This window comes from Carassius carassius, chromosome 1 (genome assembly GCF_963082965.1).
Source record: "Carassius carassius chromosome 1, fCarCar2.1, whole genome shotgun sequence".
NCBI lineage: Eukaryota > Metazoa > Chordata > Actinopteri > Cypriniformes > Cyprinidae > Carassius > Carassius carassius.
Window position 1 is genome coordinate 17,307,560 of NC_081755.1, and position 19,906 is coordinate 17,327,465.

At 36.7% G+C, this 19,906-nt stretch overlaps 2 protein-coding genes across 3 annotated transcripts; both read left to right on the forward strand.

The window, feature by feature from the left end:
• Positions 1 to 1,421: 1,421 nt before the first annotated feature.
• On the forward strand, positions 1,422 to 11,131 carry LOC132128702 (5-hydroxytryptamine receptor 3A-like). The gene is made up of 8 exons (XM_059540189.1): positions 1,422 to 1,509; positions 2,006 to 2,163; positions 2,258 to 2,302; positions 3,094 to 3,200; positions 3,280 to 3,449; positions 3,757 to 3,875; positions 5,204 to 5,414; positions 10,956 to 11,131. The coding sequence occupies exons 1-8, from the start codon at positions 1,455 to 1,457 to the stop codon at positions 11,129 to 11,131; spliced, it is 1,041 nt and encodes a 346-aa protein (XP_059396172.1). The 5' UTR covers positions 1,422 to 1,454.
• Positions 11,132 to 15,261: 4,130 nt separating this feature from the next.
• LOC132108204 (5-hydroxytryptamine receptor 3A-like) lies at positions 15,262 to 19,543 on the forward strand. 2 transcript variants are annotated; one of them, XM_059514867.1, is made up of 10 exons: positions 15,262 to 15,352; positions 15,479 to 15,541; positions 15,716 to 15,849; positions 16,311 to 16,355; positions 16,501 to 16,607; positions 17,192 to 17,361; positions 17,524 to 17,651; positions 17,915 to 18,125; positions 18,844 to 18,993; positions 19,077 to 19,543. In XM_059514867.1, the coding sequence occupies exons 1-10, from the start codon at positions 15,337 to 15,339 to the stop codon at positions 19,436 to 19,438; spliced, it is 1,386 nt and encodes a 461-aa protein (XP_059370850.1). In that variant the 5' UTR covers positions 15,262 to 15,336; the 3' UTR covers positions 19,439 to 19,543. The 2 variants fall into 2 exon arrangements, with proteins under 2 accessions (XP_059370850.1, XP_059370935.1); XM_059514952.1 differs by having other exon boundaries at positions 19,080 to 19,543.
• The last annotated feature ends 363 nt before the right edge of the window (positions 19,544 to 19,906 follow it).

The following is a 19,906-nucleotide window of genomic DNA, read 5'->3' on the forward strand; positions in this document are numbered from 1 at the left end:
CTTGTCTCAGAGGAGCACCAGGACAAGACCACAGGAAACAGATGATTCTTCTGCACAATCTGACTTTGCTGCAGCCTGGAATTGAACTACTGGTTTCGTCTGGTCAGAGGAGAACTGGCCCCCCAACTGAGCCTGGTTTCTCCCAAGGTTTTTTTCTCCATTCTGTCACCAATGAAGTTTCGGTTCCTTGCCGCTGTCGCCTCTGGCTTGCTTAGTTGGGGACACTTCATCTACAGCGATATCGTTGACTTGATTGCAAATAAATGCACAGACACTATTTAATTGAACAGAGATGACATAACTGAATTCAATGATGAACTGCTATCATTTTTGCATTATTGACACTGTTTTCCTAATGAATGTTGTTCAGTTGCTTTGACGCAATGTATTTTGTTTAAAGCGCTATATAAATAAAGGTGACTTTGACTTTTGACTTTAAATCAATGAAGCTGTCAACCACTTAAGCAATATATATATATATATATATATATATATATATATATATATATATATATATATATTGTGTGTGTGTGTGTCTTTGACTCAGTTATACCAATAAGGGAATATTCCAATTTTATTTATCTTTTCTTTTCATTGATGGCACCAAAATTGGGATTGTTCATTCATTTAAAAGCCCACATTGACACAAAGATCCACAGGGCCATCAGACACACACACACACACACACACACACACACACGCACACACTGCTATGAACCGCAGCTCACCTGTCCTGCATCTTTTTGGATTGTGGGGGGGGACTGGAGACCTGGAGGAAATTTATTGTGGGTTTGTTATTAGTGATTTGTGAAACTCTTAATTCATCACAAATATAATAAATATGTCCGACTGGTATGACAAAACAAAATATGACAGAGCTGCCTTGCCCTTTAGGACTATTAAAAGTGAGGACATCTCTTTATTAAATTGGTGTTGTCTCTCTCTGCACCATCAAACTTAATTAAAACCATAGTGGAAGACTTTTCTAATGTGCAGTGATTGTTTTCATGTATGGCCTCCTGTGCTTTTGTCAGCCATAGAATGGCCTCCTGTTTGACTGTCCCGACAAGTAATTAGTGCTCTGTTGTGGTGTTTAACAATAAACTGAATGCTGAGATCTCACAAAATCTCATCTGTAGTCTTAGTAACAGACAAGCTTACACACAAAAAAAAGGATCAGATTTAATAGACATATATGGTTTTGATATGAGCTGGATCTATTTTGTTTGTCTTGCTTAACAACAAAGAGCTGCGATCCTTTAAAAGAGCCAAATCATCATCAAAATCTCACAAACTATACAGTCACAAGTGAAGATTGTGGAATCTGACCTGGGAGTTTGCTATAGCAAAGGTAAACCTTTATCAGTTTTACATTCTTAAAAAAAAGATATATGCAAGTAAAAGGTGTGATTGCTTATTTGTATTTATTTATTAGTTTGTTTGTAGGAAGTGAAATGGGTCTTCCACACAGGATTTCATTGTTTCTCCTCCTCTGCTCATCTCCACTAGGTAAACTATTTCTCCAGTACACTTTCTCATGAAATTGAAATGCTACGTGATTATAATGATGATTTTCATGCAGATAAACAAGCCTTCCCAAAGGCATGAGCTTGATTTTTATTAGATAAATGCAATGTGGAGTCAGAGTCCACTGGTGAAAATGCAACATTTTTCAATACAAATGATGGTAACACTTTGCTTTTAGGAACCAATTCTCACTATTAGCATGTATATTACTAGCAGATTGGCTATGTATTAGTAAGCACATGAACATACTTTAGATCTTTTAATCTGACTACCTTACTAACTATTAATAAGCAGCAAATTAGGAGTTTATTGTGGCAAAAGTCAAAGTTCATAGTTAGTTAGTATTGAGAACTGGTCCCCAAACTAAAGCGCGACCATTCATGGTGTTGCTTTATAATTGCCTTTAAATTGTTTTACTTAATTTGTATCATAACTGGCTTTTTCATGTAGTTTTTAACAAGTTCATTTGGTCCTGTAGTGTTTGTTGGTGGTGTTTCTAATTCCACCGAGGCTCTCTGTGATCGTCGCTGTCTGGCAAATGCTCGGGTTGAGAAAGAACTGTTCAGTGCGCCACAGGATGATAACTGTACCATGGTAGTGAACATCACTTCAATACAATATGAGACGCTGTCTTTCGTAAGTGCCACTTTTATCTTATTGATTATATTCTATGTAAAAAAAAAAACCCACAGAAATACAACGGCATGTACATTTTTCCACCATGTTTTAGGATACAAAGGGCATGGAAATGAGCAGCCGTATCAAGGTAAACATGGTGAGTAGACAAAATACAATTATTTGGTTTGGTACAGTAATTGTCACATGTAAACATTCAATTATCTGAATACTATTAAATATTATATAGTGTGTAATTAATAGCACATGAGCTAGAGTGCTGTTGTACTGAATTTTAGAACAGCAGAAGCTGTGCTGATATCCAGTACAACGTCACTTTAGTGTGAGTGTGATATTTCTTATTTTCAGCAGTACTATTGACAAGAATAATATTGAGTAACTGACTGTGCATTTATACAACTTATTACACAGCTACTTACAATCTAAAAAAAAAAATAATCGGAAACAAAAATTATTTTATGTTAAGAAACACAGCTATGTAGGAAAATCAGTTATTCTAGTGTCATTGTGTTACATGTAAATACCATGCAATATTCAGAATTTGCAAAACAAAATGAGAAGCTGTAACACTTAAGTGTAGGGATCAATTCTCAGTATTACCTAGTTTCTTATTAGCATGCATATTATTAACATATTAAGTGTTTTTTAGTACTTATAAAGCACATAGTCTGCATGACCATATTCTACATCCCTAAACCTACACAATACATAAACTTAACAACTACCTTACTAACTATTAATAAACAGCACATAAGGAGTTTTTTAAGGGAAACGCTATATTTAATGGTTTGTTAATAGCAAGATTTGGACCTTAAAATAAAGACAGAAGCTGCTTCTTTCACTAAAATTGTCTCAAAATTAAAACTTTATTCTAATAATCACCACAAATAGAAAGTAAAGAATGCATTTCTTCTGTTTTCTGTGCCGCAGGAATGGAAGGATCCTGATCTTGGATGGATGCAAGAGAAACCTAGATTTCCAACAATTGTTCTGCCAGTTGATAAAATCTGGATTCCTCAGATAGTTTTGGACAACGCGTGAGTCTCAAGACTGATGCTAAGTTATGGCATATATTATTTATTTAAGATGCCATAAATTCCCTCTGTTTGCACACAGAATAGAAACGACTGTGGAGCCATACACTAATGATGTACAGGTGAGGCGGGATGGTACAGTGAGCCATGCGGTTGTTATGTTCACGACGGTGAGCTGTCAAATCAACCTCTTTAACTACCCCTTTGTGACTGGGTCGTGCCCTGTGGCCATTAATGGATGGAGCCAGAAAAGTAAGACTGAAATAACAAGAATATTTGTTGATGAGATTATGACCATTTGGAATATTTCGACATATATTATGCAAACATTATAAATGAATTGTGCCTGCTGATAGCACATAGGGTTTTGTAAATAGGGTCTATGATATCTTTGTTTACTTGGAAATGAGATGTGTTTGCTCTGAAAATGAATGACAATGACTTTATTTAAATATCTCATGGCATGATTAAGGTGAATTCCAGCAACTGTTTAGTGAACTGGCTCCATGGAAGTTATATTTGAATAATTTGACCATGTCCTCTTGTTTGTTTGTTTCAGCTTGCGCACTCAATTTCCAGATCTCTGATAACGTGACATTGGTTGGCGGCAGTCGAGGAGAGTGGCTGACTACTAGTGTGAACAAAACTGTGGATGCATCAAATCGTGTTTATCTCCTAGTAAATAAATTATCCACTCCTAAACTTCTGATAAATAGTACTGAGTTTAGAGAGCTTGTTACTTGTAACCCTCTAGGCCAAATGGTCTGTTGTACAACCATATACTCATACCTCAAGAAATTGATGATTTTAATGTTATGGTTCACAACTTCGGGGTCAGGACCCACTTACATTAATATATTATTATTATTAGATTAAAATAATTTAAATTTTAAAGTGCCCCTATTATGATGTATTATAGCCTTATATTATTTTATTATTTTAAAATGCTAACAAAACAAAGTATCAGGATGTGAATTGAAATTATAGTTATTTATTTTTAAGTGTCCCTATTATAGATTTTTGAAAATAACCTTTCATGCAGTGTGTAACACAGCTCTAAGTGAATGAAAACATCCTTTTAAATCTGAAAGTGAACCTTGTTTAAATTTTTATCTCTCAGAAGAAAGTCGACTCTGAATCATTGAAATGAGTCGTTTTTAAAACGAATCCCAAGCTGTTTCATGTTGATGTCAACATGAAACATTAGCATATCGTCTTTTCGGTAAAAATTGAATTAATATAGTTTTGATATTGTATTTTACTGAATAACGGTCATACTTTATTTTAAGGTCTAATTCTCACTATTAACTATAAACTACGACTTTTGCCTCAATAAACCCCTAATTTTCTGCTTATTAATAGTTAGTAAGGTAGTTGTTTAGGATTAAGGGGTCTGGAATATGGTAATATTGGTAATATGGTAATATTATTGCAGCATATGTGCTTTTTAAGTAGAAATAAACAGCCAATATATATGCAATGTTATATGCATGCTAATTAACTAAAGTGTTAAAAAAGGCTGAATTTAGTAACTTACTGCCTGAGACATGCAGCAACGTCCTCTGAATCTCCCTCCCTGGCCGTGTAAATTACGTTTACACAGGAACTAGTATGAAAAATCAGCGATTGATACTAATCTAAGAAAACAGAGAATAATTTTAATATCTTGTCATGTGATTGAGGTAACACTTTAGAATAGGGAACACACAATCACAATTAATTATGACTTTTCCCTCAATAAACTCCTAATTTACTGCTTATTTATAGTTAAAAAGGTAGTTGTTAGTTTAGGTGTGGGGTAGGATTAAGGAATCTAAAATATGGCCATTGAGAATAAGGCTTTAATATGTGTTTCATAAGTATAATGACAGCCAATATGCTAGTGCTAACAAGCAACTAGTTAATAGTGAGAATAGGTCCTTAAAATAAAGTGATTTAATTAGTGAGTTAAGGAAATAAACCATAATTGTTTGTTAATGAATCAATCGTTTTTGATCTTTGAACAGGTGGCTCTGTCGATTAACCCCTTCAGTGCTTTTGTGACCCTGATCCTGCCCAGCGCACTGATACTGCTGGCTGACCTGGTGAGCTTTGCTCTGCCATTCGAAGGAGGAGAGCGCAACTCTTTTAAGGTCACTTTGGTCCTGAGCTTCACAATGTTCCTCCTCATCCTCAGCGATCACCTGCCTAACAGTGGCCACTGTAGCCCCCTGCTCCGTAAGTGAATGAAAAGAGAGAGAAAAACATCTGCTCCATTTTGACGGAAACTTGGTGGTATAACTTGGTGCTGGTGTAAAGGGATTTGGACTGCACTTTTTACAGTGTTTAGTCTTCATATTAGATTTTGTTAGGATCTAATATTATTAAACCTTATGATGAATCTTACAGAAAAGCATTCAGGCAGTCGAGAAGATATTATTGTGGAAAATTTTAGTAGAAAGTAGTAGTACTTCTCCTCAACTTCACTCCTGCCTGCGGGTGTCGCTGTTGGACAGTGTTTTCTCTACTTCCTGTTGGCCTTCTGTAGCAAATTGTAGCTGTTTTTATTTTATTTTTTTCTCTAGAATCTTTATCTTACTATCACTCTCTGTTTTTTAAAGTGGTAAAATATAACTTAATTCACACCATATTTCTGATATTATCGATCAATCTTATCAGATTAACTTTGATCGTTCACTTTTATTTTATTTCAGTGAGTGCAGTACACCTGCAAAGCGTTAGCACTCGTTAGCTTGTCATTAGCGTCTTCATTCGAACCTATCGCTGTTTTCTTTTCTCCTCTCCCTCGCTCCAGTTTTTCACAAGTTCATCAAACAACCGCAGTAAGAATTTTCATCAAGCACGGTGAGTAATGGCTTCTCCTGCTATTGTTATTTGCACCTCTTGCCACATGTACAGTTTATCTATCTCTGTCGCTGATGAGGGATTCACATGTGATAAATGCAGGGAAATAGTTAGGCTGACAGAGAAGATTTCAGAATTAGAGACACGCATCCAAACTTTAATTGAGGACAGTAAAAATGTTAGGGCTCTAGATACGGCTTTGGATGCGTCTAGCTCAGGGATTCCTGTACATTGTTCGGTTCCGGAAACAGAGCCCCAGCAGCAGGGCAACTGGGTGACAGTGAGGCAGCGTAGTCGTGGGTCAAAACACCGCTCTTCTGTTCCGATCAAAACATTAAACAGGTTCTCCCCACTCAGTGATGCAGCCACTGAGAAACCTGATGAAAGTGCTCTAGTTATTGGTGATTCTATTGTACGTAACGTGAATATAGAGACACCAGCCACCATAGTCAAATGTTTACCGGGAGCCAGAGCGCCTGACATCTTGGCAAATTTAAAAGTGCTGGCTAATACTAAACGTAAATACAGTAAGATTGTTATTCATGCCGGCGCTAATGATGTTCGACTTCGCCAGTCGGAGATCACTAAAAATAACATTAAAGAGGTGTGTGAACTTGTAAGCACGATGTCAGACACTGTAATATGCTCTGGTCCCCTCCCTGCTTACCGTGGTGATGAGATGCATAGCAGATTGTCATCACTCAATGGCTGGATGTCTAAGTGGTGCCCACAGAATAAAAAAGGTTTCATAGACAATTGGACGAGCTTTTGGGGCAGACCTGACCTGTTTAAAAGAGATGGTCTTCATCCCTCCTGGGGTGGCGCCACTCTTCTCTCTAGAAATATGGCAAATAGTTTTAGTGTTTATACTTGACTAACTGGGGCCCAGGTCAGGAAGCAGACAGACTGGCTAAACCGACCGTCTGCTAGCTGCCTCCCGTCACAGAGGTCAGTTAATTCTCAGCACATAGAGACTTTTTCACCTAGATATCACACTATAGAGACTGTATCTGTTCCCCGAACTAGAAAAAACAAAAAACGTCCAAACCAAGTTAAGATTAACAATTTAATTGAGGTTCAACAAATAAAAAACAGAAGCAATATGGATAAACAAATGATAAAGCTTGGTTTATTGAATATCAGATCCCTTTCTACGAAAACACTTTTTGTAAATAATATGATCACTGGACCTGGCTAAAACCTGATGATTACATTATTTTAAATGAGTCCACCCCCCAAGATTACTGTTATAAACATGAGCCGCGTCTAAAAGGCAAAGGTGGAGGTGTTGCTTCAATTTATAACAATGTTTTCAGGATTTCTCAGAGGGCAGGCTACAAGTATAACTCGTTTGAAGTAATGGTACTTCATATAACATTATCCAAAGAAACAAATGTTAATGATAAATCCCCTGTTATGTTTGTACTGGCTACTGTATACAGGCCACCAGGGCACCATACAGACTTTATTAAAGAGTTTGGTGATTTTACATCTGAGTTAGTTCTGGCTGCAGATAAAGTTTTAATAGTTGGTGATTTTAATATCCATGTTGATAATGAAAACGATGCATTGGGATCAGCATTTATAGACATTCTGAACTCTATTGGTGTTAGACAACACGTTTCAGGACCTACTCATTGTCGAAATCATACTCTAGATTTAATACTGTCACATGGATTGATGTTGATAGTGTTGAAATTATTCAGCCAAGTGATGATATTTCAGATCATTATTTAGTTCTGTGCAAACTTCATATAGCCAAAATTGTAAATTCTACATCTTGTTACAAGTATGGAAGAACCATAACTTCTAACACAAAATACTGCTTTTTAAGTTATCTTCCTGATGTATCCAAATTCCTTAGCATATCCAAAACCTCAGAACAACTTGATGATGTAACAGAAACTATGGACTCCCTCTTTTCTAGCACTTTAAATAAAGTTGCTCCTTTACGCTTAAGGAAGGTTAAGGAAAACAGTTTGACACCATGGTATAATGAGCATACTCGCACCCTAAAGAGAGCAGCCCGAAAAATGGAGCGCAGCTGGAGGAAAACAAAACTAGAGGTATTTCGTATTGCTTTGCGGGAAAGTAACATATCCTACAGAAAAGCATTAAAAACTGCTAGATCCGATTACTTTTCTTCTCTTTTAGAAGAAAACAAACATAACCCCAGGTATTTATTCAATACAGTGGCTAAATTAACGAAAAATAAAGCCTCAAGTGTTGACATTTCCCAACACCACAGCAGTAATGAGTTTATGAACTACTTTACTTCTAAAATCGATACTATTAGAGATAAAATTGCAACCATTCAGCCGTCAGCTACAGTATCACATCAGACAGTGCACTATAGACCCCCTGAGGAACAGTTCCACTCATTCTCTACCATAGGAGAGGAAGAATTGTATAAACTTGTTAAATCATCTAAACCAACAACATGTATGTTAGACCCTATACCATCTAAGCTCCTGAAAGAGGTGCTTCCAGAAGTCATAGATCCTCTTCTGACTATTATTAATTCCTCATTGTCATTAGGACATGTCCCCAAAACCTTCAAACAGGCTGTTATTAAGCCTCTCATCAAAAAACCACAACTTCTTGACCTCAAAGAACTAGTTAATTATAGACCAATCTCGAATCTCCCTTTTCTGTCCAAGATACTAGAAAAGGTGGTATCCACACAATTATATTCCTTCTTAGAGAAAAATGGTATATGTGAGGATTTCCAGTCAGGATTTAGACCGTATCATAGTACTGAGACTGCTCTTCTTAGAGTTACAAATGATCTGCTCTTATCATCTGATCGTGGGTGTATCTCTCTATTAGTTTTATTGGATCTTAGTGCTGCGTTTGACACAATTGACCACAACATTATTTTGCATAGACTTGAATACTTTGTTGGCATCAGTGGAAGTGCATTAGCATGGTTTAAATCGTACTTATATGACCGCCATCAGTTCGTAGCAGTGAATGAAGATGTATCCTATCGATCACAAGTGCAGTATGGAGTACCTCAAGGCTCAGGACTAGGGCCGCTACTCTTCACGCTTTATATGTTACCCTTGGGAGATATCATCAGGAAACATGGTGTTAGCTTTCACTGTTATGCTGATGATACTCAGCTCTATATTTCTTCGCAGCCCGGTGAAACACACCAATTTGAAAAACTAATGGATTGCATAGTCGATATAAAAAACTGGATGACGAGTAATTTCTTACTGCTAAATTCTGAAAAAACAGAGGTGTTAATTATAGGACCTAAAAACTCTGCTTGTAATAACCTAGAACACTGTCTAAGACTTGATGGTTGCTCTGTCAATTCTTCGTCATCAGTTAGGAACCTAGGTGTGCTACTTGATCGCAATCTTTCCTTAGAAAGCCACGTTTCTAGCATTTGTAAAACTGCATTTTTCCATCTCAAAAATATATCTAAATTACGGCCTACGCTCTCAATGTCAAATGCAGAAATGTTAATCCATGCATTTATGACCTCAAGGTTAGATTATTGTAATGCTTTATTGGGTGGTTGTTCTGCACGCTTAGTAAACAAGAGTTCTTACTAGAACCAGGAAGTATGACCATATTAGCCCGGTCCTGTCAACACTGCACTGGCTCCCTATCAAGCATCGCATAGATTTTAAAATATTGCTTATTACTTATAAAGCCCTGAATGGTTTAGCACCTCAGTATTTGAATGAGCTCCTTTTACATTATAATCCTCTACGTCCGCTACATTCTCAAAACTCAGGCAATTTGATAATACCTAGAATATCAAAATCAACTGCAGGCGGCAGATCCTTTTCCTATCTGGCGCCCAAACTCTGGAATAACCTACCTAACATTGTTCGGGAGGCAGACACACTCTTGCAGTTTAAATCTAGATTAAAGACCCATCTCTTTAACCTGGCATACACATAACATACTAATATGCTTTTATTATCCAAATCCGTTAAAGGATTTTTAGGCTGCATTAATTAGGTAAACCGGAACCGGAAACACTTCCCATAACAACCTATGTACTTGCTACATCATTAGAAGAATGGCATCTACGCTAATATTTGTCTGTTTCTCTCTTGTTCCGAGGTCACCGTGGCCACCAGATCCAGTCTGTGTCCAGATCAGAGGGTCACTGCAGTCACCCGGATCCAGTACGTATCCAGACCAGATGCTGGATCAGCACCTAGAAAGGACCTCTACATCCCTGAAAGACAGCGGAGACCAGGACAACTAGAGCCCCAGATACAGATCCCCTGTAAAGACCTTGTCTCAGAGGAGCACCAGGACAAGACCACAGGAAACAGATGATTCTTCTGCACAATCTGACTTTGCTGCAGCCTGGAATTAAACTACTGGTTTCGTCTGGTCAGAGGAGAACTGGCCCCCCAACTGAGCCTGGTTTCTCCCAAGGTTTTTTTCTCCATTCTGTCACCGATGGAGTTTCGGTTCCTTGCCGCTGTCGCCTCTGGCTTGCTTAGTTGGGGACACTTCATCTACAGCGATATCGTTGACTTGATTGCAAATAAATGCACAGACACTATTTAACTGAACAGAGATGACATAACTGAATCCAATGATGAACTGCCTTTAACTATCATTTTTGCATTATTGACACTGTTTTCCTAATGAATGTTGTTCAGTTGCTTTGACGCAATGTATTTTGTTTAAAGCGCTATATAAATAAAAGGTGAGTAGATGTCTGTTTTGGGGGGTCCAGATCCTCTGTTTGCCTCTATATTTGCACCCTGTATGTATAAGGAAAAAAATTATACTCCCAACATATATTTAGCTTTTCTAACAGCATGTTTTAAAAAAGACAGGCTTTTAATACAGAAAATACGTTGTCATAATCACTAGCATCATGCACAATAATAAGTTGATTTGTTGGCATTTTCTCTGTTTTCTCCTCTAAAGACTACCACTTCAGCTTCTGTCTGGTGTGTTTGGTCATGAGTATGCTGGCCTCCATAGTGCTAACACGTCTGTCTGTAGAAGACAGCTTCTTGGTGTGCAGACGCTCTGCCAAAGTTCATCCATCAAACAGCTCCAAAACAAATGACGGCCTGGATCAGGAGAAAGGTATAAGATGATGAGAAACTCAAGTTAATTGGCTTTTATAGCTTTTGCTTCAAGTATGAAACAAACAAAAAAAAAGTGCAACTGTTTAAGGCAGTGGTTCCCAAACTTTTCCATTCCACGACCCACCTAGACAAGTGTAATATATTTCACGACCCACCAAAATATTAAAAAAAAAAAAAAAACAACGAGTGAAATTACTTTAAACCTAATCTTACTTAAAATTTTTATGACAGAAATTAAGTATTTAAGAAAAATAACCATTTTATTTTAGAGTACAACTGAAAATTTCACTACAAATTTACAAGTTTTAATTTTTGTTTACTGGCGTTAAAATATGTAGTGTCCATAAAAACGTGAAGCAGGCTCACTCCAGTGAAGTGTGATCTGCGCTGCTGTGTTTTGTTGCATTCATGATCCTTCCGTGTGTGTCGGCGAGAACGGAGCACAATCCAACACTTTTTTAGAAAAGCATAAGAAGCAAAGCAGAACTATCTAAAACAGTTTGGAGATTAAAATAATTGTGAAATAGGTAAAAAAAGACCGATTGAACCTTTTAATGACATTGCTCTGAGACCTTCAAAACACGCAACGCACACGGACTTAATTGCAATTTGAAAATCACACTAAGGATATTGCAGTTCATTATTAATGTTGGTGGGCTATATCGTTGTGATGAGTGGGTTCCCAGTTCCCGCCTCCTTCTTCCTGTGATTGTGAAGATTTTAATGTTTTACACTGGTGCCGAAGCCAGGGAGGAAGGAGGGGCGCGCTGCCGAAGATCCTTCGCCGCTGGGGTGAATCCGCAGTGCCATCGAGCAGGGCGAAGGAGTCTGCCGCCGAGGGTGCTCGATGTGGTGGGCTGGAGTGAGTTGCCGGGGGGGGGGGGGGGGCGAACTCACTCCAGCCCACCGCCTCGATGACTCCTTCGTGGAAAGAGGTGGGAACCGGCGGACAATCAAACAAAGTTTTAATAACCAAATAAACACAAAACAGCGCGACAGCCCCTCTCGGATGACTGCCGTGCACAAATAAAAAACAAACACAAAATAAAACCCAGGCCTGGTCCTCTCTCGTCCTTCACTGTCATCGCTCCTCTTTTGTATCTTTCCGATCTCCTCCGTGGTTCTTGAGACCGGTGAGTGTTGCTCATTTCCCAATCACTCCACCGGCCTAGCTCTGTTCCCATGGCACTAGGCCCCGCCCCACTCGTCACATTCGTGCAGCCCTAGACTGAACTGTGTTAGTGTCTGTGTGTCATTGAAACGCAAAATTAGCTGCAGCCAAGTGACTTTGTGCGACCCACCTTGTTCCATTCCGTGACCCACGAGTGGGTCGCGACCCACAGTTTGAAAACCCCTGGTTTAAGGTAATATATGTCTTTCAACAGTAATATGCTTTTTCATATCCTGGCCTAAAGTTAACATCTAAATGCTATTCACAATGCATTTAGAAAACAAAAATGTAGTCCAAAACTTAATTTTATCCATCGGGCATCAATATACAACTATTTAAATAGGGAAATTGACACAAATGTACTAGATTGATAAAATCACGTTTCATTGGTGCAACTGTTTGATGAATTTGATTGAATAAATGATTTGGTCTACATCAACAGATACAAGTGTTATTACAACGAAGTCTGGTGATCTGGCTTCAGAGACGGCTTCACTCCAGAAAATACTGAACTTTTTGGAGACCATGGATGAAGGAGAAAAGGAGGTTCAGAGAAAAGTGGCATTTGCTTACCTCTTAGACAAATTCTGCTTTGGCTTTTTCATAATCATCTACATACTTTATGGCATAATTATTATTGCTATCACCCGAACAGACATTTGTAAGGTTAATAATCTAGACTTCTGGGATGAATCCCAGGAAGAAGATGCCTACTATGACTACTCATACTCAGACTCATATGCATACGCATACACAAACACATACACATAGTCACTTTTCTCTCACTGTTTTATTAAATGTGCAATCTTTCTGCATGCTACTGAGATTGAAAAGCCATTTTATTTGTATGAAACAATCATATTCTCAAAGGTATTTCTGTAGCATTAATTATAGCAACAAATAGAAATGTTATTTTAACCAAAACTGAACATTTTGCAATTCTTATTATATGTTGTGGAACATTTATCAGTGCACATACTTCTAAATAAATACAGAAACTAAAAGAAGGCTTAGTACAATTGTTTAACTGTATCTTTTATGTGTCTTTAAATGTATAAAGTTGATTTACCTTTATATATATATATATATATATATTTATATATAATGTATAGCAGCTACCTTACTTACTATCAGTAAGCATTATCCAGTCAAATACTTTGGACAGGACATGCTTCAGACACAATCTAATTTACACAACTCTCCAATGAGGATGTTTTACAGTTATGTCTAACCAGACAGAAGAACAGAAAGAAGAAGAATAGAACAGAAGACTAGCTGTTGTTCTCCAAGCAGCTATCATAACAAATATAAAATGCACTAATGTCTCCTTCATTAATGTCACACAATGTTCTGAGTTTCTTTCTGAACTTTACTTTCCCATGAACTTGATCTGTTCGGTGGAAATCCTGGGGGTAACTGCAGCTGTTCTGGATTTTTACATGCGATTAAATTAGGCATTCTTGATGTTTGCAGTAAAAACCTGATTTACTCTCCAGTTGTGTCATTCCATGCTTGTGTTTTCTATTTGTTCTCTGGGGGAAAACTCCACTAGTTTTTTATTTCTCTGCAGTTACAGCCTGTGTGGTTCTGATATATTATTTACACAGTTAATGTATATGCGGTCACACTTTATTTTAAGGTCCAATTCCCGCTATTAATAAACCGTAAACTACAAAGTTTGTGTCAGGATCACCAGCTCCTGTGCTCATGAGTGCTCACGCCACCTCACATTGTCACTCCCTCAAAACTACATTGCCCATAATCCTTTGCCTGAACTCTTGATTATTAATTGTTTTCACCTGTGTATTGTTACCTCATTTTAAGCCTCCCTCTCTCTCTCTCTCTCTCTCTCTCTCTCTCTCTCTCACTCTTTCATTTATTACTTAGTCTTGTAAATGTCATACTGCTGTTCTTAGCCCTTGTGTTCTGGTTCTTTTGTCATGGTTTTGATCCTTGCCTTGTTTTGTTTATTAAGTTTTGTCTAAGTTCTCTGCTTTGTATTTGTTTGGACTGACTGCCCTGTGGATGACCTTATGCCCGTTAATAGTCTACGGATTCTGGATTATCCTTCAATAAAGAGCTTCTCTTGGATCCTGAGCAGATTGTGACAGATTGACTCAATAAATCCCAATTTGCTTTAAATTAAGTTAGGTTTGTGCAGTTGCTATATGCTCAATAACAGTTTAAGTTATAGTTAGATTTTTGGAATTAAAACCTTGTGAGATAACCCAGTGTAGCTGCTAAATAGTAACACATTCTGGATTAGTTCCTAAAATTTGTACTACTTGTGGGTGCTAGAGATCTTATTTGCACCACTGCTGAATCTACAAAGCTACAGAAAAAAAAATAATAATGATGGTGATGACATTTAGTTGTGAAGCTAATTCATTGATAGGGACGCTATGACTGATAGAGGTGATTGGGCAAATTTGCCCAGGACACAGGGCAACCCCAGTTTTAAGTTATGAATAGGGTAGTATGAAGCAGTACAATATTGTACTTTGAGGGATCAAACATACATTTCAGCTGTGCAAGACTTGACATTTGGTATTTAACCTGACAATAAGAACGTTTAGGATTTTGAAATGTTTAAATAAATTTTAAGGTAGCTGACCCCCAGGATAAACTAACAATTGTTCTCCATCCAGCTATCCAGATTAAGAGCATGATTATTGCCTTTGTTAACATTAGGAACATCTAAGACCTCAGGGGTAAAGAGTCTGCGAATGTGTATGGACTCTTCTGAATGTTCTGCATATATTTCCTTTATGAACCTGTTTGTGCATGTAGATTGGTGTTTGATTTGGCTGGAAGGCAAATAAAGTGCCTGGACTTGAAGTCTATATAGAGGTTTATCAGAATATCAAAAACTAAAGTTTTTGTAATTTCATGTGGGATGAAATTTAATATGTGCTGGCTCTATTTAGTTTGTCCTACTTTACATAGCACCCAAAGCCTTATTGCCTTTAAAAAGCCAAGTGATGCTTGTTCGTATAATCCATAAACCAAGACAACTGAAGGTGTCATTTTCGTTCATTAGCTCATGTTTACTTGCAAAGGTAAGTTTATCAGTTTTTTTTATATGTTTCTTAAGCTAGTGTGGATATGTCTACTTAAATGATGCAGGTAAAAAACTTTTGACTATAAGACAATATATGAAAGAGATTTTTTATGTGTGTTTGTAGGAACTGAAATGGTTTTTCGTCACAGGATTTCATTGTCATTCCTCATCCTTTCAAATCTGATTGGTAAACACTTTCTCAAGCTTCAGTAAATACCATTTCTACTTTTATTTTCACAGTTGAAATCATTAGTTAAAATTATACAATTCACTGATTCACTGACAAGTGCCATGGATTCTCAAATGTTTATCAGACTTTTGCCTTAATTAAAAGTTTTTAACATGTTTATCTGGTTAACAGTTTTGGCAGATTCATGTGACAGTCGATGTCTGGCAAATTCTATAATTGCCAAGAAACTGATAAGTGCACCACACAGTGATAACTGTTCTGTTGATGTTAACATCACTTCCATGCAATACGAGACAATGACCTTTGTAAGTATCAGAGTTTTTTTATTTAATTTTTTAATTTCTGTCTTTATTTCATGCATGGAAAAACAAATTGATAATATGAAATGCCACTGTTACCCATTATAACAACACTGGAAAAAGTTTGTGGTCAAGGAAATACAGTAAAAAAAAAAAAAAAAAGCCTGGAGTGATGTAATGGATATTAAATGCAATTAATCATGAAGTCTTTAATGAAGTATGCTTTAAACAAGAGTATGTTAAAATGTTATATGTTACAAAGTCACATTTGTGAGTAGAAGATATTCTACCAAATCAAATGTTTCAATAATTACTGACTCACTTTTGCTCCATGTGACAAGGTTTAGATTGTAACTATTTCCATACAGTAAAATGTATTTAAAGTAAATGTTATTAATATTTTTTTTAGTGTTATAATTTTCACATTGCCAAAACTCTGTCACCATTCTGTCATCATCCATATTTAGGATACAAAGAACATGCAAATGAGCAGCCGTGTCAAGGTAAACATGGTGAGCAGAAACATTTTTGATTTTGAAAAAAAAAAAAACCTGCAAAGCTCATGAACTCATTCCAAACAAATGTTCACAATAATTTAGTTTTACAATTGGCAAAATATCAGTGAATGTGATTTTTGAAGTATATTTTCTTCTATAGAAGTGGAACGATCCTGGACTAGCGTGGAATACAAATACATCTAATGCTACAGCAATTGTGTTGCCAGTTGACAAAATCTGGACTCCTAGTCTAATTTTGGACAATGCGTAAGTGAACTTACAAGAGATTCTGTGGAATGGAATGTATTTTTCTGTTAGAACATGCAAAAGCAGTCTACCTATTGTACTATTCTAAGGTTCTACATCAAATTGAATGTTCATTGAATCAATTTTTTTCCTTTGGGACTCACAGACTACTTGACATACACTAATAATTTTTAGATACAAGAAACAAATATTGGTGCACTAAATAATAATACAATGAATATATCTTCTCTAATAAAACTATATATTAAACTAAATGCAATAATGGCACCACATGCATTAGATGTCTGGCATTAAATGTATATTTATATTTTTGCAGAAGACTAGGCAACTATACGACTTTTCTAGTGGAATATATATATATATATATATATATATATATATATATATATATATATATATTTATACACTCTACTCTAGACTTCATTACTCTGGTGAATATCATTCAAATGCACAGTCAGAAGAAAAAAACTGTAGCTGCTTCCAAAAAGTAACTTTCGTCACTGGATGGCTGGATGTGCCTCTGGTGGTTGTCGTCTTGTCGACCAATTTGGGTAATGTCTTATTCTCTCTTTTTACACATTCAGAATAGATATAACCGTGCAGCCGTACAAAAGTGATGTACTGGTGTTGAGAAATGGAAATGTGGACCATGCTGTTATCTTGTTCGTATCAGTGAGCTGTGAAATCAACCTTTTCACCTACCCCTTTGTGTTTGGGGATTGTCCTGTGGCCATCAATGGATGGAATCAAGGCAGTAAGATAACATTTTTGAGTGAATACTAGACCAATACTGATCACTTGTTTATAACCATGCAAAATGTAAATGATTTATAACTTGGAAAACTGGGAAAGATATTTAAATAACTAAACTGAATAAGCTAAACTGCTAAACATTATTTTGTTTGTGTTTATCTAGGTTGTGGGTTTATACTATCATATCCTGATAACATAACTATGAGTGGAAGTGAGCAGAGTGGAGAGTGGCTGACTGAGAATGCGAAAATAACCCATGATTCAGTGATTCAAAATCGCACATATCTCTCGGTATGCCATAAAGACCTCATGTTCTCAGTTTTAGTACATGTACACACTGCAAAATTTTAGGAATGACAGCCATATTAAAAAAATGGAAGTTAATTAATAATCTGTTTGTGTACAGACTACAAAAGTCCCTCCCAGTAGTTGATACTACATTATACACACTGCCATTTATTAAAAATTACAGAATTCAATATACACATCTTGTTCAGAATTTGTCTGTAGAGTAGACACATATACTTATTCATTCTTCTATTAACTGTTAACAGGTCACTTTATCAATCAACCCATTCAGTGCTGTTGTGACCCTGATCCTGCCCAGTGCATTAATAATGCTGGCTGACCTGGTTAGCTTTGCTCTGCCAGTACAAGGAGGAGAACGCAACAACCTTAAAGTCACCTTGGTCCTGAGCTTCACAATGTTCCTAGTCATCCTCAACGATCATCTGTCCAGTGGTGCAAGCTGTAGCCCTCTCCTCCGTAAGTGAAAGAACACAACAACAGGAATCTTACACCTGTCAATAATTCTGGGCAGTAGTCATAGTGTGATGCAGTACAATAGAAATTACTTGAACAAGTTTGCCGATGCAAATGTTTGGACAACTCACTGAAAGTATGCCAATATGTTGGTATGAAATCCAACCCTCAAAGGTCACATTTGCTTTTGACTATTGGATCAGATTTAGAGTATGGGAATTATTATTTTTTTTCAGTCTCTAGCATTATTGTTTTAGTTTTATTCACATTTCATTTGGACATTCCATTTGTTTTTGAGAAATTATTGACAAGTCTGCTGAGTGTTATATTGTGACAAATTCCTGAAAGTGATAGGTAGGGTGATGCTTTGTCTTGTTTAGGTTTAGTTGTAAGTGTTCTTTCATAAAAGTCTATATGTGTTCACTTTAGAGTCAGAGGTAGAACTGTTGTTAGCATAGCCGTAGTAAGAAAAACTGTGAAAAGATAATAGGTCTTGGGGATATTGTATATTGTATAGAGAAGAGGCGGCCCCAGCACTGAACCCTGGGGTACACCAGTGATTAGCTGATGCAACACAGATGTGACAAAATGTGAACATTGCTACAGTAGTCAGATAACAATTTCCTAAAAATGACAATATATTTATTATTCATAAAAAAATGATGCACTGCACAAGCACATTAAGGTTTGTGTTTGCTAAATTAACGTTTTTGTTTCAAAGATTACCACTTCTGCTTCTGTTTGGTCAGTCTGGTTCTGAGCATGGTGACATCGATAGTCTTGACACGTTTAACATCAGATGACAGCATTCTGCCTTGTAAATGCTCCAAGATCATCAAAACACAAAATGCCAACCTGGGCCAGTATGAAGGTAAGAGAATACTAAATACTGCAAATAAAGAGTTGATAGCTTTAGACTTAGTTGTGTGTTCATACATATCTGGTCTCTATTAGCAGATGCAGGTTTGATTGCAACAAAAACATCTACTGTTCAGGCTTCAGAGGTGGCTTCCCTCCAAAAAATTGTGAACTTTTTGGAGAACATGGACCAAAAGGAACAAGTGGCAAACAGCAATGTGGGTTTTGTAGACCGCTTGGACAAAATCTGTTTCTGTTTCTTTTTGTTCCTTGACATCATTTATATCATCATTGTTGTCATTGTCACCAAAACAGATATTTGCAAACCCAAACCGTTGGTTATATTTGATAAAGAGGATTATACCTCGCATAAAGAGGATTATAATTATAATAATTATTATTGGATTGTTGGTTATCCTGAATATTTTAACAATACTGTACATGGTAATGATTACTGAGAATCTAACAGCCCAGTGTCAATCTCAATTTAGTCTAAAATTAGCCCAAATTACTTAAAATCATGGACCATGTTGGCATTTACCAATTTTTTTGCCCTATGATTATATTATCAAGCACACTTGTGAAATTGTCTTATATGATTTTTTTTTAAATAAAAATATAATTCCATATTTTAATTTACATATTTATCCACACATCCACAACAAATCAAAAGCAACTATGGTTGCAAGTTTCGTCATAATAGAGAAGGGTATAGAGAGAACACAGGGATTATAAACAGGGAAGGAAATCAGAAGACTAACAAAGAGAAGGTGGGACAAATGAACTAATAATGAAATAACAAGGGAGGCAGAGTCAAGATAGTAATATAGACAGGAGAGCACATGACACACAGAAACAAACACATCAGAAGGAATCTCCTGACACAAAGACAAGACAAGACAGAAAACCACATGGTGAACAATACT